Raw genomic sequence first — 22,705 nt, forward strand, 5'->3', positions numbered from 1 at the left:
CATAATAGCTGTCATCAGGGTAGGCAACTCCTCTTTCAGACTGCTGCTGTAATGGCCTCATGGCAGAAACATGATTAATCATTGCTGGTACTTAGCCTGAATTTCACAAACATCTCCCCCTCTGCCAGTTCTTTTCTTTCAAGATTCAACAGTTCCAAGTACTTTATTTCGTACCTGTGCAGAAGTGACATTTCTAACTTCTGTACTTCATTCAGAACTTTAAAAATGTTTAGTACAGGACAAGCTGTCATCTACAACAATGTTTAAATCAAATGGAGTCCTATTTAGAGGATGTATTTTTATATGTCACAATGAGGCCACAGAATTGAAACCTGTCCTGGCTCCCTGTCTTGTTCTCAGCCCAGCAAAATGGAGTTTTGGCATGTGGCAAAGAAATGACAGGAGGAAAAGGAACAGTACTCTCTAGTCAAGTGTGAACTGAATATGGCAAAGAGAACATCACTGAATGAGGAGGTTGATAATAATGGAGGAAATAGACCAAGAGTGGTTGAAACAAAGGACAGAGGAATTTGTTTCCACTGGCTGATGTTCCTCCACTTTTCAACTAAGATTTTAATCAATAAAAAACAAACCATGTTTGTGGTGTTGCCATGACAGTTTCCAGTCAAAGAGAAATCAAATCAGGATAAACTTCAGCATTCATATAATTTCCCTCATTTTGGTTGGTTGCTTGCTTAATAAGTGAGAATGCAAAATATGAGTGGTTTACAAAGTCATTTGCAGTTATTTGCACAGCAGTTCTCCTAGAGTTCTTACAGATCAGCATTGACCCACATTCCATGGTTTCAAAAATATGGCACATGATTCTTTCAGCAGCCTGAAAAACAGCCTTACAAATTCCTTAGTGTCACTAGCTGTATTCTGGGGATCTTTGCTGTGTCCAGCTGGTTACAGTTTTTCGTCCTCCTTTAGCAATCAACTGCACGATGGCCTGTGACCAGTTGCTTTTGGCCTGGCTGGAGGGAGCTGTGCTGTACCCAAAGGGTCCAGCCTGTGACCCAGTGTAGCTGCTAAGGTGTTCCTAATGGAGTGTCTGCAGTGGGTAGGAAGAACAGGAAAAACAAAGTTTGCTTTGCTTCTTGGAATAATGATAGAATCTGAAAAACATGAAAGTTGGTAAAGACCCCCCAAGATCATTGAGTCCAACTTTTGACTGTGTGCCACCATGCCAACTAAGCCAAAGCACTGAGTGCTGCATCCAGTCTTCCTTGGAGATTTCCAGGGATGGTGACACCACAACCTCCCTGGCAGCCCATTCCAGGGCCTGACAGCCCTTTCACTGATGAAATTCTTCCTCATGTCAGTCTGAACATCCCCTGGCACAGCTTGAGGCCATTTCCTCTTGGTCTGCCTGCCCCCCACCTGGCTGTCCCCTCCTGTCAGGGAGTTGTGCAGAGCCAGAAGGTCCCTCCTGAGCCTCCTTTTCTCCAGGCTGAGCTTCCCCAGCTCCTCCCTCAGCTGCTCCTCATCAGAGCTGTGCTCCAGACCCTTCCCCAGCTCCATCCCCTCTTCTGGACACACTCCATGCAACCACCTCCACAACAGGTAAAAAATATCCAAAAACTGGTTCAATATTATTATGCAAGCTTCTTTTTTCCCCTTGCTTGAAAATATGCATTTTGACACAATTTTTATTTACAAAATAACTGCTCTGTGGTTTTATATTTTCTCCCTTATTTTTTAAAATAAGAGTTCTGCCTCCTTCTGTGGAATAAACAGATTCAGTCTTCACTGATTATGCAGTGAAGGGAAAAGTACTGTATGTGTTGAACGAGTATTTTCCCAGTTTGTATGTTTTAAAATGAAATATATCTGCTGCTGCTTCAAACCAGCAGAGGGAGTTTGCTCATCCAAATAATTTTTAAACTTTTCAACACAATCCTATTTTTTCAGTACTTTTGTTACCTGGCAGGAACTGCTGCTGAAAAGAAAAGGTGAAATTTTACCATCCAGATTGTTTAACTCCTTAGTGATAGAGGCTGCTTGCTTCCAGTCAATTTTTACGGATATCATTGTGCAAGAAGTTGCTGCAGTCAAAAATACATTAGAGAATTAAAAGCATAAAAAAAATCAGCTCAGCTGGAATGTTTGGGAGCAAACTATTTGGTTAAAGGGGAATGTACAATTATTGCAATGCATGTGCCACTCAAATGTGCACGAAACCACTGTGTGGTAACAGTTGACACAGGTTTTTTTGGAAAAAAAAAGTCAGTTCCTTTATTTTTACACTCTAGAGAGAAGCTTTAAAGTTCCTGGTTTAGGTTTCTTTATTTGGAAATACTGGAGTAATTTTAAGATGACCACAGTGGCAAAAAAGGTTAAGTGAAAAGTTCACTGTAACTGTACCAGGGAAAAATTCTCATTATTACTAGTTTTTTTGTGAGAGAAAAGAAATCAGCTCCAGTGGTGACAAATTGTATCATTCTTATCTTGTGTTATAAACCTGCATAGCAGGAACTATACAATGATCTGTCTTGTAAAATGAAATGATACCAGTTACTGACATTAACAGTGGATATTATCTTGATCTGCAAGTATGTCACAACTCTTCCTCTCTCAAAAGCAAAGTAGAAATCCAGATATTCTATTTAGCTCAATCATAAAACACTTGAAATGCTACTCTTTCATTTTAAAAAGTTTTGTTGAACAAATCTGTGAGACAGTTGTGTTATTTTTGGGAACCTAATTGGATCTGAAAATACTCTGAAACAAAAATGCACTTTTACATAGAGTTAGAACATCAATTCTCTACACCTTAAACTGAAAGGAGGGTCTGAATAAAAAGCAAGTCACTGTTCCTTGTATATCTGCCCGAATATGAGTAAAACTATTTTTAAAGGACTATATAAATACCAATTATTGACTAATATCCAGGGGAAAATGGCTTATTTAATTTTTCAGCTTTTACTGAAATGGAAAACGAGGAAGGAACTCATTGTAGGTGATCTAGAAGGTAATTTTGGGTAAATAAGCATTTAGCACATGCCACCAGATATAGAGCATAGAGAAAAGAAGTAGTCATGTGATTTTGTGATTTAACAGTTGAGTGAAAATAGTCAATAGCCTGGCACAGAAGTATTTTCTTTACATGTATTACAATTGCCAACTCACATGAGAATGCTAAATATGGGTCCTGATGCTGCTCTGAGTCACACATGAGCAGACTTGCACTTTTGCAAACCTCAGTGCTGTGAAGTCTTTTCAAACTCAACAAAGCGTGGGGCAGACACAACTGCCAGGGCCACACACCTCACGGGCCACAGCCCAGCTTTAGACAGAAAGCTGCTCAGGCTGCAGGTGATGGATTCAGCATCATCACAGGCAGACACCCACAGGGAAAGAGACTCGGGCTCAGCAGCCACAGGGGCTCCCTCCTCTCTGCCTCACTGGTACTGGAAGGAGGATGGAGACTGAAGCACAGGACCAGCGGATGCTGGTGAATTATCACTGGAGCAGATGGGCTTTGAATAAAACTCAGTTTTTTTACTCAGATTGCTAGGAAGCTTTGAGCCAGCCCTGGCCAGAATTATCAAGGCATGTTGAAATAAAACAGAATTTCACAAAGCCATTATTTTATCTGTTCATGGTGTAAGAACCAAGAACCAGGGCTTTACTCTCCTGTTCTAGGATGATGGGAGGGGCAAAGGCAGCTTTATGTCAGCATGAGTGAATATGAACTGCAATGAAATTTGGCCAGCTTCCAGAAAGAAGCTTCCAGAAAGAAGGCTACATGGTGCTCCTTTAATGCTCTGTAAAAATGTACACTATTGATATTTATTTCTCACCTCTTGTTTATGCACAATTAGCTTAGTGGCAGAGTTTGAAAAAGTAAAAACTGCTACATCAGATAAAATTTATAATTCCTCTTATCCTTTATCCTTTTTTTAGCATGTAGCTTTACAAAGGAAGGGGAAAAATGTGATACTTTAGACAGATGAGGATAATTAATTCTCATGGAAGTTATTTTCTGAATTTTTATTGGGAGCAATTTCAGACTCTAAGGCTGATGTTTCCTTTCTGTCCCAAACCTCCTCTTCTTGTTAACTACTTTAAACCTGGGGATGCAGGAGGGTTGTAGTTTTATAAAAAATAAATTCTCCTTTAAAGGGTAGTATCATGGGGCCATTTATCAACAAAACATTGCACCTGCATCAAGGAAATTCTGACTATGACTTGTACATTCCCAGTTCTGCAGTTGAAAGAAATAGAAGCACCTGCCTCAGAGTATGGTGAAGCAGATAAAATACTATAATAAAATGTGATATATACTTGTTTATACACTCAGACTTCATGTTTTGTCTTTAGTGCTCATGATCTGACTCATTTTCCCTTTCTGTGCCATGAGAAAGATGCTAAGCAAAAGCTGACTCCTGGAAATACTTGACATTCTTTTCAGGCTAATTTTGTCCTGAGCTTGGCTGAAACAGCTCATTTGGAACCACTCATAAAAGGATGTCTGCAACAAGGAAGAGGGAATATTTTCATTTCAGAGAGCCCTGCTGTGTTATATTCCCTGATTTTCATCAAAACCAGACCATGTTTACTTGTCCTTTTGGCCTCAGGGTCAGGGTTTTTTCTTTAAATTGCTTCAGTTCTAAGTAGTTGTTTCATTCATTCTTGAGTTTCCCACAAAAACCTTAACAGGGGCAGCCCGCTATAGCTTGGAGCAATTTCCAACATGCATCTGAAGTAAAACCCCACCCAACAGAAAAGACCCCTACCCTATAAACTCTTCAAAAGCAGTGTACAAGCCCACAAACACATGCATGATGTTAATGACATTGGCCAAGGGGATGGTTAGGTTGGAAAAGACCTCTCAGATCACCCAGTGCAACCTGTGACCAGACAGCACCATGTCAGCTAGACCCTGGCACTAAGTGCCACATCCAGTCTTTGCTGAACATCCCTGCAGGGATGGCGTCTCTGAGCTGCCCATTCCAGTGTGCAGTCACCCTCCAACCTGAGCCCCCTCAGCTTTTCCTCATAAGATTTGTGCTCTACACCCAGAGGAAGAGGAGGACTTTGTGCCAGGAAGAGGGGCAGGAATGTAGGGTGGCCCCAGCAGTGAAGGGAGTGGTGAGGGGGGTGGTGCTGTTTTTGAGGCCTTGAGGCCAAAAAGGCAAAAGGAATCCTGTGTGCATTAGGAAGAGCATTGGAAGCACCTCAGGGAGCTGATCCTGCACCTCTACTCAGCCCTGCTGAGGCATATCTGGGGTGCTGTGTCCTGTTCTGGGCTCTGTGAGAGACATGGAGCTCTTGAAGTGAATCCAGTGGAGAGTATGGAGATGATGGAGTGGAACATCTCTCTTACAAGGAAAGACTGAAGAGGCTGGGGCTGTTCAACTTCAAGAAGAGACAACTGAGAGGGGTCCTCATCCCTGGATGTCCCTGTGAGCAGGGAGGGCTCAGAGCAGGGACCAGGCTCTGCTCCATGGGGACCCAGCAATGTCACCAGAGGAATGGGCAGGGATTGATCCCAACAAGTTCCACCTGAACAGGAGGCAGAACTTCTTCCCTGTGCAGTGACCAAGCACTGAACAGACTGCCCACCCAGAGTGTGGAGTCTCCCTCACTGGAGATATTCCAGAACTGTGGACACAATCCCATGCCCTGTGCTCTGGGTAATTCTGCTTGAGCAAGAAGGTGGAACCACTGTGGTCCCTTCCGGGCTTGACCTATTCTGTGATTGCATGAAGGAGGCTGTGAGTGATATGAAGGGGGAGATGAGGGGAGTGATGAGGAGGTGGATGAAGGGGCTGTGAGCGGTGGTGAGTGAGTTATGAGAGAGCTGTGAGGAGGCTGACTGGAGAGTGATGAGGGAGCTGTGAGGGGGTTATGAGGAGGGGGTTTGATGAGGACGGTGAAGAGAGGAGCGCTGAGGGGGATGCTGAGGGTGTGGCCAGAGGGCGGTACCGGGGCGGTCCCTGCCCTGAGGGGCGGGTCAGGGGGGCGGGTCCGTGTTAGTGACGTCACCACAGCCTGGCAACGGCTTGGGGGCGGGGGCGGCGCGCGGCTCTCGCGGGACTTGGCGCCCCCCGCCGTGGGCGGGGCGGAGCCGCCGGTGCCCGAGTTCGTCTGAGGCGGCAGCAGGAGCGGCGGGACGCGACGGGCGAGCGGCCCCTCTGCTCCGGGCCGCCTGCGGCTTGGAGCCGCCCCTTCCACGCCTGTAGCGCCACGGATGGAGCCGCAGTGTCCGGTTTGAGTGCGTCGGCGGGACCCGGAGACGCTCCGCCGAGCCTGGGCGGGCGGGCGCAGTATGGGTGAGTGCGTCGGGGAGGGCGGTGGGACCAGCTCCCTCTTCCCACTTCTTCGGGGGCGCCTTCGCCGCCCTTTGTTTGAGGGGAAGGCTCGGACCCGTGGGCCCCAGGGAGCCCCCGAGGTGCCCGGGGCGGGAGCGGTGCCGGTACGCACGGGCCGGTGGAGGAGTTGCCGGGCCGGCGAGTGCGGCAGGTGCTCGGTGAGCGCTCCCTCCTGGAGAGGCCAGGGCCGCTCCGTCCCGCCCGGCCGGTCCCGGGGGCTGCGGAGGGGCCCGGGCTGGGAGGAGGCGCGGGGAGTTCCGTGGGTTTCGGTGGGGAGAGCGAGGTGTACAGCAATGCCTGGTGCTGCTTGGACGAGTGGCTTGGTGAAGCATAAAACTTTTTCTGGTTAAATCCAGCCCTTTCGCCTTTTTTGTAAATTTTTTTTCCACTGGACGTCAATTTGAGCTACGTCTTCGCTCATTTCCCCACCAAGGCGAGAAGCACTCACTGTATTTTAAAGAGAAGGAGCGTAGAACTACTGGGAGCGTTCCTGTGTTCAGGATGTGCCAGTTCAGGTTCACACGGGGAATAGTAAGTTGTGATGGATCTACGGGGAATAGTAAGTTGTGATGGATCTAATTTTTAGTGTAAGCGTTGGCATAGGGAAGTATGAACGAGTGACTTGGACACCACTCTTGAGACCCCTCTGCTTATAGCGACTTCCCTTTTATAGAGACTTTGGACCTCGCTGGAATCGAAAGCGGTGCGCGGATCATTTTGTCTGTCTCTGGTGTTTCCACCTTGCTGTGCTGTGTAACGCCAGTGTACTCCTGGAGGGTGTGTGCAGGGGCGCGGGTGGCAGCGGCTTCAGTGCCCTGTGTGCTTATGCTCTTGTGTGCAAACATGTCCGTCAGAACGGGAGTAAAGCTTTTGGAGTGGAAGGATACCTGGGTTTTGGATAGCTTTTCTGCCTTCCTGTTGTGCATGAAAATGAAGAAGTGCACGGTTTGCAGATCAAACGTGCAGTTGTGAAGCAAGAAGCACTCCTCCTGGCTGGTGTTCTGCTGATTATTAAGATAGGCTTTCTGTGTGTTCATCTCAGTGGAAGCTCTCTTATGGAGTCAAAGCAGACTTTAAGTAATTTTAAATGAAATATGAAAATATAAAATTAAATTAGTGTTTTAAATTCTGATTCTGGTAGAAACCAAACATGTCACTTTTTGAGGCTTTCTGTGATTATTCAGAATAGGTAAGATTTGCTCTTCATTTCTTTTCAGGCTGCATTGTTTCATTTGCAAGTGACAAATGTCTGCCCAGGTCATTGTAATGGCCTGTGATGGTAGTTCCTAAAGCATAAAGGCTTAGTGTGCTAATTAAATGTATTGAACTCAGGCTGTAATGCTGAAATGACAAATACTTCAGGATTGACATATGGTAGGTTTGGGTTATTAAAATCCTTAGTATACTCAATTAGTATAGTTAGGAATACTGTATAAGGGCTGAGTCCAGTTTATGATTATATATGATTATTCTATTACATGGTTTTATGTATTTTTGTCCTTAAGTTTCCTCTTCTAAAGGAAATCCTCTTCTGATGACCATAGTGAGAATGTTATTACTGTTCTAGATATGAGTGAACTGAGTGGGTGCACACATTGTCAAGTATTGCTGTTGTGTGGGTTATTTGTTACCATAACAATTTGTATGTATGTGGAGTTACAGAGCAGTTCCTGCCAGGATGGTGGCCAAGCTCTAGAAAGGATTGTATGATAATCCCAGAGCCTTTTAAACAGATTTTCTCTGAAGGTCTTTTCCTTTATTCAGATTTCCAAGTATTTCTTTCATGTGGTCAAAAGGAATGTACAATAGAACATCACTAAAAATAAGAGTGGAAAAAGAAGTAACTGTTGCTTGCTCTGTACTCACTGTAATTAGCAGTTGCCTCACAATTTACCTTCAGAATACATTAGTTGATTATTTTATTACTGGCGTCATGGTAGAGCTGGCTCTTGATAATAGATTGTCTTCTATGTCATCTTGTGGAAGCAATTTTACATATAAGAGATAGCTTAGAGGGGAGTGTTGAGGTATTTTTGATGAACTCAAGGATTTTTGAGATTTATGAAGTAAGAACAGCCAGTATGACTCTGAAGGAACCAAAAAGAGAAGGGCAGAAGTACAGAATGTCTTGGAAACAAGTTCTTTCATGTTCTTCTGGTGGCTGGAAATTCGTGTTTCAAGAGCATATGTCATTGAGGTGTCTGAAGGATGGGGAGGGGGATGTGATCAGAGGTGAGACACACAAGACCATATAAAGTTATTGGTAATGTCCAGTGACATCCTTGAGCCCTATCATTATAATTCTCTGCCTTCTGCACCAGATTAATCATGTGTTTATGACTCTAGAAACAGCTTGATAAACAGATTAAAAGGAAAAAATATATTCAGATGTTCTAGGTAGAAAAGATTTTATTCGATTGAATTGCCTTTTGCTGTCTTGTGTTGATAGTAACTTGGAGAGATTAGCTTCCAGCTAATTGTCATATAGCTTTATAACTAGGGAGGAAATATTCCAGAAGCAGCTGATAAATTGCCACAGTAGAACACTGCAATCCACTGAACATCTGTCAGTTTCTTCTTAGCTGTATGCATGCCCCCAACTTTTTGCTTCCAAAAAAATAGTGCAGACTTTGATTTGTGGTTATATATTAGTATATGTATTAGTATAGTTAGTATATTTGAATTTTCTGCATGGGATCTTCAGAAAAATTTATAATTTTGGAATGCTTTAAGAAGCCAGATAGACTTCTTCATTGCCAACAGAGTAAGTATAAATATTGTTGGTCTACAGAGTAAGTTCATTGAACATTAAACTTGTGTGATGCCTTTTCCCAACTTCATGTGGCAACAAAAACAATCTAGAAGGTTTTTGTAAGCAGACTTAATACTTTTAACATTTGTCATGGAGACTGTGACAGTTTCAGTATTCACCAGTAGTATTCCAAGAACCTCTTTAACATTACTTCAGGATTTGTTCTTCAAAAACAAATAAAAAACCCTTACAGAAAAATTCCCCCACCAAAAACCAAAAATTTACTCCATACACCCCCAAACAAATGGAATAGCATAGATGAAGAGTCCTGCTGCTGGTATTTTTACCAAGAAAGATGTAATTTTTTACATGGGATGTGCAGTTGAGTTTCAGTCAGACTGTATTGTAAAGTGACAATCAGAAGTTCAAGTTGTTAAACTCTTCTGTACTCAGGTACTTGATGAGCCTGATGTTGACCAACTGTACTTGTGGTGATCAGCAAAGTGGTTTCTCACTACCATTTTCTTTATTGTAGACAAAACCATGTGGGAGTGTGATGTAAAATTGACTGGAAGTTACTTGCCTAAGCTACTGGGAAACCAAATTAAAGTAAGACCCTGACTTTGGGTCAAGACAGAGTAGAAATGGTATCAAAAGGTGCTAGAGATTCTGTCAGCTCAGCTGCTGCCTTTCTTGTTTTTTGGGGTTTTTTTCCCCCCAAGAAGTTAAGAACTGCTATTCTGAGAGTCCTGACTGTGGAGACAGGTAGGGAGGAAAAGGATAGGTGAAGCAGGTTTGTTGTGGAAAGTTCCTTTCTTTTTTATTTTCTTTTTTTTTTTTTCTTTTTCTTTTAATAAAAACCCCTGGTCTGGCAGTTAGTGATTTATGAACTTTCTCAGAGGTGTTTGTGGTTTCACCAGATCACTTTTTATAGACAGTTCAAGTCCGTGGTTGTCCCTCCCTAAGGGGCTCAAAAAACCCCTGTGGTTTTTGCCAACCACCACTGTCTGTGACAGTGGGAGTCCTTGTTTAACATATATAGGAATGCATGGGGGAAATACATCCTTTCAGTGTGAGTTTTTTTTGCCCCGAAACTGCTCCTTGTTCTGCCAGACTCCTTTGTATTTTTGAGAAATGGTGGGTGATTATTTGGTGGCTTCATACTGAGAGTCTCTACATCTAATTTTGTCATGTGCCCATCATTCCAGGTGCTGGTCACCTTTACTGGACAGTTATTTTAGTATTGATTGTGTTTTCATCTTGTTGAAAAGAATTTTTCATGTCCTTTAAGAGTTAACTTCATGTAGGGGTGCAGTTATATTTGCTGTCTTGGTTTCTTCTTGCAGGTTCTTTTTTCTAGCAGTTCTTAAGAGCTTTAATTTCAGCTAGGTAGGACCTTGCCCTTGAATTATCCTCACCTTCACTGGCTTTCTCCATTATCTGCTTGTGCTTGTTTTTTTTCCCTGAGTGGGTTTTTATTGCGTAAACACAGGAAGTGTGTGGTTGGGCACGCTGTGCTGTGTGGGGCTAAGTGAGGCCGCTGCCTGCGCTGTCCCACTCTGGCTGTCACAGCTCTGCTCTTCCCGTTCATTGTGCTTCCCTGGAGATGCTGTTACATATGACTGCTGGTCTGGTAGTTCCTTAACCTGGCTTGATAAAAATAATTTGTTAGGAAAGAGCAGCAATGAAAATACTTAAGGTGACTAAAATCGTCTTGACAGAATTGGTGGATCAATCAGGTGAAATTTGTTGTTAGTGGGTCTGGGGTGTAGCAATTTCTAGCAGCTGTATTTGCTACCTGGGCACTTAAAATGTGTCTCTAGTCCTTGGCAGGTGTTTAACTTTTTTCTTCTGCTCCTTTTAAAGTTGGTATTTTTTGTCTTTTTTTAAACTGGCATCCTGAATTTTGTAGGGCAGCTAAATTCCATTCAGCTTTTTCTTTCCTGACACTTGTAATTTCCATAATGTTGCTTTTTATTTCTGCTCTGAATTGCGAATATACTAATGATCTAAAATGTGCCCAGTGTTTGGTGGAGGTGCTGCCTGAGCCTTTGCTGTCCCTTGCCTTGGATGTGGGGTGGTGAGAAACAGATTTCTCCAATGCAGTGGTGGTGGAAGTGTAACCCTGCTTGAGCATCACCCACGGCTGTCCTGGTGCACTGGTGGCAGCAGGACTGAAACACTAAAACTGCCTTTCCAGTTGCCTCTTTTCTGGTCCAAACTCTTGGCACATTAATAAGTTTCCTTTTACCCTAAATTATTCCCTGTTTCCCAGCATAAATTTAAGATTTCATTTCACCAGCACTGCTATTTACTTTCTCTGAATAATGCCAACAAGAGTTTTTGGGTGGGATTGTGTTTTGCTTCATTACTTCCATGTAGAATTGACTTTCTTCATATACAATCAGTATTAAATACTTCTTTTTCAGAAATGATACATTGTAGATATTTTTGAACAAAAATTTAAGTCTAGCCAGAGTCCTAAATCAGACTGAAGGAAAAACCACGGTATGTGTCTGTCTGCCAAATGAGTTAAATCTTTCCACTTTCAGGGTGATGTTCACTGTAGAGAGTATAATATGAGGTAATTTAGAATATTAAAGTTCACTTTTTTAAAAGGAGTATTTATTGCCTATAATATGCTCATGACCCTGAGATTGGCTCAGCTCATCAGAGCCTGGTGCTGAAAACACCAAGGTTATGAGTTTAGTCCCTGTATGGGCCATTTATTTAAGAGTTGGACTCAATGATCCTTGTGGGTCCCTTCCAACTTAGAACATTCTGTGAAATCTGTGTTAGGCCAGGATTGCTTTCAGCAGAATAAATTAGAATATAATATTTTGAATAATTAAAAAAATTAAGCATTTTCCTTTAATTTCAGCAGTTTGTGCAGTACTGACCTGTGGTGTTACAGGTGAGGGCTGTAGCTGCTCTTCACTTAGTGCTGAAGAGCTTTGTGATTACAAATTGAATTTAAACTTAACATTATTGTTAAAGAACTCAAAATGAATAATAACATTTTCACTAGACAAAGTGTTGCTTTAAATTATTTAGATGGTTTAAGATTGCACGGTTTCTTAACAGTAAGTAAATCTCTGTAAACATGATTCTTTTTGTCATTTACAGGTAAATGGTTTTGGAATTAAGCAGTACTTTGCAATCTCAGTATTTTTGCTTCTGCAGCAACTGTGAATAGATTTTTGTGGATGGGAGTTATTAATGATTTTTTACTTTAATTTTAAATAAGGCAGTTTTGCTAGAGTTCCTGGAAACTTGCCTTACTATTTAAAGAAGACTTATGTCATCAGTTTCTGCCTCTTTGATAAAATTTCTAAGTGGTTGGCTATTGTCAAATGTTTTTGACTGTGGATATAGTTTGATCTTTTTAAGCTGGCACTGAAGTTAAGTCTGAGCCTTTGCTTACCTCTGGCTGATAAGCATTGTCCTCTTCCCTTGCTTGTATAAACCAAATAATGTGAAACTTCCCTGTCTTCCTGAGTCAGCTTTCAGCCAGGCTGGCTGTTCAAAAACTGAGACTGATCTCATGGCTGCAGGAGCAGGATGAGGATGCTACTGACGCTGATATCAGCTGCAGTACACTTTCAGCAGTTGTCAACTTGGCCCCTATAGAAATTGTCTTTGGTTTTGGCTCTTCAGTTCAATTGTGGCTTAATTGGTAACATAGCAGTATATCTTCATTCCTCTTAGTGTGGCTTTATTTCCCCAAGTTGCACTGTTTCTTCATTTTTCAGGAAATATTTAAAAGCAAACTTGTCAGAATGTTTCTTGTTGTTTCTTCTCAATGCATCTTTGGCACTTAGAGAGAACAGTGTCCATCTTTGCTGCTTGAAGAAATAAAACCATGGTTTCATGAAGTGAAGGAGAATCTCATTACTTAACTCTGAACTTGTACCTTGAGCTATGAACAGATTTGTTTTAAGGCTGCTTTGCATATAATCTCCCTTGTCCCAAAGTCACGTGGTGGGTGCAGTTCCAGGCTGTGCTTCAGAGATAACTCCGGGTGGCTGCCGGAAGGGGCCCAAGCTGTGCAGTGCCTGTATCTGGTTTGCCCTGGCTCCCGTGGCTGTGAGCCCTGCTGGGAGCTGATGAGCTGGCTGGTGGGGACAAACCCCCGTGCCAGCTTTGCCATCACAACAGCAAGTTGGATGGCCTCACACTGGCTGCATCCTTAGCTCTGGGCAAGAGAGTGGATGGGACTGAATTCCTGGAGTCAGGGAATGTAGAGTATTTTTCCTTTTCCATTTTAACCTGCAGTTACTTTACACTAGATCTGCGCTAAGATTTCAGAAGTTTCTTCTGAGTGTCTGTATTAATTGTTCTTCCTAAGTGTTCATGATCCACTAAACTTATTTCACAGCATTCTTCTTCTGTATCTTTAAAGGGGTATTTTTATCCCTCACAATCCATTTTAAGCCAGCCATTAAATATTGTTTTTAAGCTGTAACTCTAATTTGCAATTTCTTTATTGATTTAATAATCCCTTTAAAGAGAAAATAGTTTCTAAGCAGCTAGAACCTGTTACTGAGATGCCTTTTGTATTTCTGTAGGTGTTGGTTTTGGTTGTTCTCAATAATGCGTATGTCTCGAGAAGAGGACTGAGCACAATATGTAAAAATATGCATCTGTTCTTCTGTATCCTGATTTTTGCAGGTGGGCTGGACTTGCAACCTTCCCATCACTTAAATGCTTTTATGGAGTTTGGCTTATGTAGCATTATCATAAACTAGTAAATGCAACATTAAGTAGAATAAGCCTGTCTAAAACTTGAGGTAAATCACATTGCTATTTACACTCATTTTAACATCTAAATGTTTCTGTCAGGGAAGTTATTAATTGCTAGACCAAACTGCCAGGAGAATGCGAAATCCATCATTTCTTGGTATGGTCAATCCCTGGATAATGCAGATATCAGTGTGTTCTTTAATCTCCCCTTTTGGCAGGTTTAGTGATCATGTGTCCATCCAATGATCTAGTTCAAGACACTGGCCACAGTTGAATCCAGCTGGAAGAGAACCAGCTGGCTGATTTGGCAGCAAACTAGACTGACACACCCTGGAGCAACACAGCTGTGGGACCAGCACAGGGAAGAGGTAATAAAATGAGAATGAGTAGAGAGAGACCTTGCAGGGTCTCCCCTTTAGCCTCAGATTTTTGGGAGTCACTGTAAAACTCTGGTCTTTCTAAGCGACTAAAGCAGTTCCTGAAAAGCAGAGCCTGTTTCCCTTTCCTAAGAGGTTAAGTGAAGAATATTCTTAAAAGATTTTGGTACAAGACCTGACAAAATTAGCAGGATTTCCAAGCGGCATGAGTGTCTGCAGGGTGCGCCATGGGCTTTTTGTTTGAAACCCCAGTGTCCCAAACAACATTTTTGCTGTGTTCAGCTGAGTTGGTGCTGTTCTGAAGCCAGGTGGAATGAGATGCTGTGCTGCAAGTGGGGCAGTGGAAGTGCTGAGGTGAGCAAGGCTTTTGAAGCTATGAGGATAAAAGCAAATATGATAATCCCATGTTAATCCCAATGTTATGGCATGCTGTCGTGGATATGGTTGTTAAGGAGGCAGCAGTTTTTCTTGAAAAGTGCAAACAGCAGAATGTAACCTTTTAATTAAGGATGAATTACCGTGAACTCTGCTGTTTTGCTTTTTAAAATCAAACACAAGTCTTCTTTGCCTGACCCACAGGTTGCTGGAGATACATCTCATCCTTCAACACAGGGAAGGAGACTGTCTGTGAAGTGGAAGATGATAATAAAAACCATTACACTGACACATGGGCTTTATAAGAAGCCTAACAGGGTCTGCTTTTACAGCCTACCAGTATCTGAATAAGGATGTGGTGCAAGGAAGTAGGGGAATTGCAGACAACCTCAGTTGATACCCTTGTCAGCTTGAGGAGAGCTTGAAGGCATTTCTTAAATCATGGTGTCTGTAGGGCTATATGTATAAATTAAGTGTGAGGTTGTCAAGTGAAAGCATAACTGTGTATACTATTGCTTCCTCTTGTTTTCATGAGCTCATCACCTTACTAGATGCTTATTTTGTGGGAATAGCTTGCTCTTTCAGTCTTAGTGCTTCATCCTTACTGAGAGAGAATTCTAAGGCACATGTATGGATTATAATGTAAATAGCTTCTAATATGTAGGTTGTAGGAGAAAACCTGCCCTGCTAGATAGACAGAAAGCCTCAGGCTGGATGAACAGCAGATGAAATAGAGCTGTTTATGAAACAGGAGATGTGCTGTCAGTAGAATAAGACACAGCCTGCCATCTCCATGCAGCCAGGAGACTGTACTGATTTCCCATCAACACCGAGTTGCTGGATCCTGCTGTTCACTGCTGTATCCTGAATTTTCAGTTCCGAGCAGCAACTGAAGTGGTGAATCCTGTGTTTGAAAAAGCCAAGGTTGTATTGCTGGCTCTTCTCTCCTGATTTCACTTTTTTTTTGTGTGTATATAGCTGGGTCCCCAGGATTATGCCTGTAAATGTGAATATGTGGCTGTAGCTCTGAATGTGTGGGAAAAATCAAGAGTATTTCCTATGTGTTTCTGAAATCCGGACTACTTCTTCAAGTGACTGTTGAGAACAGTTGAGGTGAGGGTTGGCTTTCTATGAACTTGCTTTGGGTGCTTTGCCTCCTGATGGCAGCAACTGCTATCCCTTGCCCCAGGCTGCTTTCCATAAGCTCTGGTAAGGCTTCTGATCCCTTCTCAAATTCTTCAAATACCAATCATGGTGCCATTATCAATTAGCTCTGCAAGACCAGCACATGCTGTAGCTGCTTCCAAGCTGCATATTTGGTGATCAGCCAGCCATCAGGTTAAAAGGGCAAATGTTGGGGCAGTCCTGAAGTGTTTTCCTTGGGAAGGGCTGGGATTTGAGTGCTTCAGTGCTGGCTCTGCAAAAAACCCTAAAAATAAAAAATATACAGCTCTTATTTTAGAGGTACTGCCCTTCTGGTGTGTTTCAGCCAAATGGGTGTACAGGTGAAGAATTATTTGGAGTGAAGCAGGAGGACAGGCAGGTAGGGATGCTCGCATATTGCTGATTTCTTCAAATGGTCAAGATTATGACCAGTACCTACAAAAAAACTCCACAGTTAATGTGGTGGGGGATGATTGATGTGCTGCAGTAGTAATGGACTACCTTACTGTCTGCCAGGGGGCACGAGCAGGATAGTAGCCAGCAGGTCATGGTAAGTGGTTGTTCCCTACTCCCTGGCACAGGACAGTCTCTAAAATAGAGACAGGCACAGGACTGTCTCTAAAATACTGTGTCCAGTTTTGCTCCTCTCTCCCCTCAAATGCAGTGGGAGTGCCGCTGAACTGGAGAGTTGGTGGTTGGGAGTGGTGCGTATGGTGTGCAAGAAGTAGGTGTAGCCTGGAGAGAACAACCTACTCTCCTTGGAGTCACAGTGAAAAATTGTGAACCAATGCCTGAAGGTTAGGACAGTGGTAATTCCTACTGAATATAATGTGGAAAAATTATTATGAGGATACAGCATCAAAAAAGGTGCTTGGGGTGGTTGTTTTATGTCTTCCAAGACTTCTAACATTTAGCTGGCCAAAGCCTTGAACAACCTGATTTGACTTTGAAATTAATCTTGCTCTGACCAGTTTGGAATAAATAAACTCTGGAGTCCTTTGAAATGCCATTTTCCTGTGAATGGAAGTGTTGCAAACCATGCAGATGGAAATAATGATCTTAATAAGAATTGCTTCAATCCTTCTAAATACTTGTAAAAATAGATATTTAAAGGACTTGATCTCTGAACTTTTAGAACATGATTGACCAAATGAAACAGTTTTTCCTCCTTTAAAACTGTCTGATTGAGATTGTAGGGTGCCCTTGAGTGTTTGCTGTTTTGACTGGCTTTTGTAAGAATCCGTAAGGATTTCTTTCTGTGCTTTTCCCTCAGAGGTTCAGTTTGTCTTGACTAAAATGTCCACACTAAAATGTAAATGAACTTTATGTCACAATTAGTATGACCTGACAGCATGCAGTCAGATACAAACACTTGTTCCTGTTGTAATTCTAAGCATATTTTGTGGTTTTTGCAAGATTTCAATCTGGGACCATTCAGACTCTTGCATCATGTCTGTTTTTACAGATGAAGGGAACACGTTGTGCATGCTCCAAATAATGCTTATAAGTTCCTGTAAATTTATTTCAAAGCCAGATTCTTGCCATGTTTGCACAAGTACTAATTGTCATTCAGAATTAGAGATGTGCCAAATTGTAGGCTGTCTATCAAAGCATTTCTGCATTTCTTTGGCCTGTAAAAGGAGTTTTCATTTAAACCCGAGAGGCTTTCAGAAATTTTCCTGTTTTCATAACTCTTGAATTCATAACCTGGGGCTATGATCATTATGTCCTTTTTGGCTAGGAGAATCCTGGAAGAAAAATCTGGAGGAGGAGGAGCTGAAGTTTTGTAGTAGTATGGAGTCCTGATAGAAGAAAGGAAACTTCAAATAGAATTTTTTATTTTTCAAGGGAATGACTTTGTAAAAAGAGTTCTTAGATAAGCAACAGAGCTTCAAGCTAACTTTTGTGAGCTAATTATCTAGTAAAGGCTTTAAGCGAGCACCTATAAATACGGTGTTGACCTCGCGGTACTTTCACTGCTTAATTTTGTGCTTTGGGTTTGAACAAAACATAAATGAGGTATGATTCTTTTGTTCTTCAGTGCTTTTTGGCATGGCATTGTTTTAGCAGAATTTGTAATTCGGTGTTTTGTGACTCACCTTGAATGTTTTGCCAAATAGATGTTATAAAATTAACTTAAGGGAAGGAACAGAGGAAGAGGCATAAATCTATATATGGAACAATGTCTGAGTCATGGCGTTAGAAAATGTGGTGTTTTTTTTTTAAAATACATTCCCCTGTGACCTCAAAGATCTCTGGTTTTCTCTGCATTGTGAATTAGTAGCATTTTTTCACTTCTGCTTGTGGAGACATTTGCTGCCTTTCCTGCGGGTGTCACCTCTCATTTCCAGGCTGCTTTCTTGCTCTCAGCTCTGCTCAGACTGAGTGAAATAGCACGTAGCACAAACCATCACTTTCTGCTTCATGTCACTTCCCAGGTGAAACGTTTTGACCTCCTCTATCCTTACAAGGTATTAAATAGCTGGAGGTGGTTGAGGTTTTATTCTAATACTTCCTGTTTAATGTCTTGTGCTGTAAATGGAAGAGCCCAGCAATTCTGCTTATGGAAGTGAAGGGGTAAATTAAATCCACAATTGTAACATTTATTAAATTTATGACTGAGTTTAAGGGAAGTATTTCTGATAATATTGGAGGAAACATGATGGGGTACTTCTAGAGTTGATAAATCTAGAGTGAAGTATTCTTAAAACATTTTTCTTTCCATCTGGTTGGAAGCCTACCATCTACATGGCAGCCTGTCATCTACAGAATACAGTTGTAAAATTATGAGGGGATGTGTGAAGACAATTTGCTTCAGGTAAGTGAAAACTGACAAACATTCAATTTTCAGCTATGTTTTAAGTTATACAGTATTAAGCGCTATAATGCACTTCAGAAAATTACAGGAGCCTGGAGTAGGAAAATGAGGCATAAGTGGTTTGTGTCTTTCAGGGCAGGGTTTCTGCTATACTGTTTAGTTTCCTTCTCAAAGTCTCTTGCTAATTGCACCCAAGCCAGCACAAGAAAGTGACGTTTGAGGTGGTTGCTGTTAGAATGCAGTAAGTTTCTCATTAATTGAAATAATTTAGGAGGAAAAGCCTACATTTTTAACTGTTTTCAATTGTTTGTTTCACTAATTATTTCAGGCATTCTTACTGGGCTGTAAAATTCAACACAAAGTTTTTATTAAAAATGCGTGGTGAGTCATATCTTGGAGAATGCACCATTGCCTTACCCAATTTAAAAATGCCAGGCGGATCTAGGGCGGCTTCCAGATGGACGAGTTCTGTGCTGACAGAACCAAATCTCCTGGCTTCAGACAGTCTCAAGGGTAGACTGCTATTTTTGTTTTTATTATCCTTTTTTTTTTTTTTTTTAGACAAGCTATGGATGTAGAGGAATTGTTGCTTTAAGTAGAAAATATTTGTGCCAGAACTGGGTGATGCAGCACACAGCAAGTTACAAAAGAAGTAAGGAAAAATAGCAGATACTGCAAGGCAGACAGAAAGAAAAGGAAAAAGAAACTTTAGTTAAGTTGCCTTGTCACAGACTTGAGACACTGACCCAGGCTGCTCAGAGAAGCTGCAGATGTGTCATCCCTGGAAGTGTTCAAGGCCAGGCTGATGGGACTTGGAGCAGCTAGGTCTGGGGGAAGTGTCCCTGCCCATTAATGATCTTTAAAGGTCCCTTGCAACCCAAGCTGTCCTGTGATTCAGGCACAAATATCTTTTATGATATTTTTTCTTTATAGACCATACAAATAAATGAACTAATCCCTGTCATTAGCGTGTTCTTTTTTCAGAGACATCCTGTACCTTTCACAGATTTCTTATAATCCACAAGATCTCTCATATCACTCATGGAAGTTTCTTACTTACACTTGTGATTTTACTTTTACAGCTGACAGGAAATTCTGCAGAAGTTGGCCAAACTGAAATTAGTTTCAGCTACTAAACACTCCTTTCAAAAATATCTTCTTACTGCTATGCCACTGACATCTGAATCACGAACTCTCAGACAGTACAATCCCCAGCCATCTCCAGGTGCTGTCTAACTATCTGCAGCAGCAGGAGCTCCTTCCTGAAGTCTAATCTAAATTTCTTCTGTCAGTTTAGAACCAGTGCCCCCAGTCCTGTCACTACAGACCTTGGAAAAAAGTAGATACAGAAAGGACGCAATAAGGTACCTATTATCATTAGAAAGTAGAAAATGTGGTCAGACCCCATACTTCAGGAAAATAACAGAAATGCCTTTGTACCATCTTGTTCCTTCCCCTCTTGCAATGTAGTTTTTTCCCCTTTAAGCTCATAGTACTTAATCAATGTGGGAAGCTGACAGTAGCTGGGCTGTTGTTGCTCTAGTGTGTGGAAGTAAAGGCTTATGTGAGATATTGGATATTGTGAGAGTTTCAAAGTTGCTTTGTTGCCATTTGTTGGTTTGCTTGTTGTTGGTTTTCTCCGTGGTGGGTGTTTATTCTGACTTCAGTCTTTTTTTTCCTAAAAACTATCTTTATAGCAGTTTAAAGTATCCTCAGTGTAAGCACTGGAGAGTACTTAGGGAGTATTTAACAGGTCCTTTAAACCATCACATATCCAGTGGCCTTTTGGTAGTGACTTGGGATAGTTAAATTATTCCAGAAGAATGATATATTTTCTTGATAACAGAGCAATGATTTTTTGATTGAGAAGACTCTAATATTTAAATTCCTGAATTTTTTTAGCATCTGATAGAGGAATGGGAGCTGCAGCTGAAAGACCGAGTTGCCCAGGCACAGCACTTTGTCCTGGGGTGTATCGGGCACAGCATCGCCAGGCAGACCAGGGAGGGGATTGTCCTTCTCTGCTCTATGCTGAGGTGGCCTTACCTTCAATATTCTGCAATTGTGGATAAACAGTGGAAAAAAGATACTGAACTATTGAAGAGGATCCAAATGAGGGTAACCAAGATGGTGAAGGCTCTGGGGAGGAAATCCATATGAGGTCATTTGGCTTGTTCAGCCTGGAGAAAGAAGAGACTGAAGGGAGACCTCATTATGGCCTACAGCTTCCTCATGAGGTGAAGAGGGAGGGCTGACATGGATCTCTGCTGTGGAGACCAGAATGGCCTGAAGTAGTGTCAGAGGAGGTTAAGGTTGGATAATTCCCTGGGGAGCCTGTTCCAGGCTCCCCAGGGAAGTGGTCACAGTAGCAGCCTGACAGAGTTCAAGGAGTGTTTGGATTATGCTCTCAGGTACAGGGTGTGACTCTGGGGGATGGTCCTGTGCAGGGCCAGAAGTTGGACACAACGATCTTTGTGGGTCCCTTCCAACTCAGCCTGTTCTGTGATTAATTTGATGTTGGCTCAGATGGGGGATGGTGCTCTGACTGGTCAGCCCATGTGCTAAGGAAGTGGAAAGGGGCTTATTGGGAATTTAGCCTGACTGCAAGAGTGTCTGATTGCCCTCACTCATCTAATGCTGCTTTGAACTTGCTGAGGCTTCTGAGATGGGGTGTGTTGAATGGAGTGAAAGCTCATACTCACTTCGACATGAAGTTGCTTTAAACAGAGCAAATACTGTTATCATCCAAACTGAGTCACCAGTGGGTGACAGCAGGGTGCTTGTGGTGCTTCCAGAGAACTGGGTGCTCATAGCTGAGCTCATTTTATGTAGAACCAGCTTGGGTCCAACACTGTGTTTATATGTATTGGAGGCATCTTCAGTGCTTGAAAGGATTGTTTGTTTGCCCAGCAACATGAACTAATAAATTGTACAGATTTAGATTCTCTGTCTTTGAAATAATCCATGACTGGAATAATCAGTTTACAGCAAATTGGGAAGTAATTGTGTATGCTTAAAAGAAAATGTATATAGAATGGCATGAAAATCTTTCTATTTCATTGGCATTATGTTGTATTATTATAAACTAATGAAAGAATTCTCATGGCTTTGGGCGTTTTGCTTTAAATAAGACCATAAGTAAATATTTGAATAAATGAAGTCAGCATTATCTTAAACTGTAGAGAACCTCCTCTGCAACATCCCTTCCTTGTGGCAGCAGAGTTTGCTTGGCTGGCACACAGGATCAAAGCTTCAGGAGCGGGAGGAGGTGTGAGTGCTGTGGTACAGAGCTGTTTGGCTGGACTGGAGCTGGCATGACTGGTGTGGTTCCCTTGGGAGGAGGCACAGGTAGAAATGGCTCTGCCATGTGTCACTGCCACTCCAGGGGCCTTCAGAAGGCACCTGACCTTCTGAGCTGCTGTGAAGGTAAAACATCTCATTGGTGATGTTCAGTGCTTGCAGTAGCCCTTGTGATGCAACTGTTTACAAGTCCTCCACGTGAAATGTGAACGTGATGGCTCTGCATGGCTCAGCTCAGTGAAATGTCTGCTCTTTTGTGTGGTGTGGCTCAAAATTAGTGACTGTACTGTTAAATATGTGTGTACTGCATGGTCTCCATTAGCTAATTACACTTGTTCAGTTTCTTAATAGCATGGAACTGCATCCTTACCATGAGAGTTGACAGGACTTGTATCAAAAATGTGTTGTGTTGGGATGTGGTTTCATGGCAGATATTGGCTTTGAGCAAAGCAGCAAGTGGTGAGGGGCACGCTGAATGGATCTGTAGGGGGAAATTTCTTGTGTGAGAGACCATATTCAGGTTTCAAGTTTTCGACATTTTTATATCATTGTAGTTTTAGTCTTGTCCTATGGGCATAATGCCTGTTAAAGATTAATGTGTATTAAGTGCTTTCTTGCGTTTAGTTTCAGTGAAGATTCCAGATTACTTTGTGAGACTGTTCCACACTGAACTGAATGCCACAAATGAGGGTGGTTGGGAGCTTCACTGAGCAGTGTGATCTGGGCTGTAACAGGGATGTAGATGTTGACCTAAAGTGGGTTTGAAGCAGTCCTTGTCTGATCCTGCAGTGAGACATCTTAAGGAAATAAACTTGCAGAAAGTTGTCACTACAAGCTTTCTCTTGGGCTGTTTTCT

At 42.1% G+C, this 22,705-nt stretch overlaps 1 protein-coding gene across 3 annotated transcripts in view; it reads left to right on the plus strand.

The window, feature by feature from the left end:
* Positions 1-5,954: 5,954 nt before the first annotated feature.
* The window catches only part of CD2AP (CD2 associated protein), a 77,177-nt gene continuing 60,426 nt past the window's right edge, over positions 5,955-22,705 (plus strand). Inside the window, exons 1-2 of one of the 3 annotated variants that reach the window (XM_086875647.1) lie at positions 17,591-17,750; positions 18,468-18,549. Coding sequence is in view for 1 of the 3 variants with exons in the window: in XM_086875646.1 (XP_086731772.1) it covers positions 6,278-6,281 (4 nt within the window). In the remaining 2 variants the exon portion in view is untranslated. Of the gene's footprint in view, positions 6,282-17,590; positions 17,751-18,467; positions 18,550-22,705 lie in introns of those variants that run through there. The other 2 variants (XM_086875646.1, XM_086875648.1) reach the window with 2 other exon arrangements.

Source organism: Cyanistes caeruleus, chromosome 2, assembly GCF_971803275.1.
Source record: "Cyanistes caeruleus chromosome 2, bCyaCae1.hap1.1, whole genome shotgun sequence".
NCBI lineage: Eukaryota > Metazoa > Chordata > Aves > Passeriformes > Paridae > Cyanistes > Cyanistes caeruleus.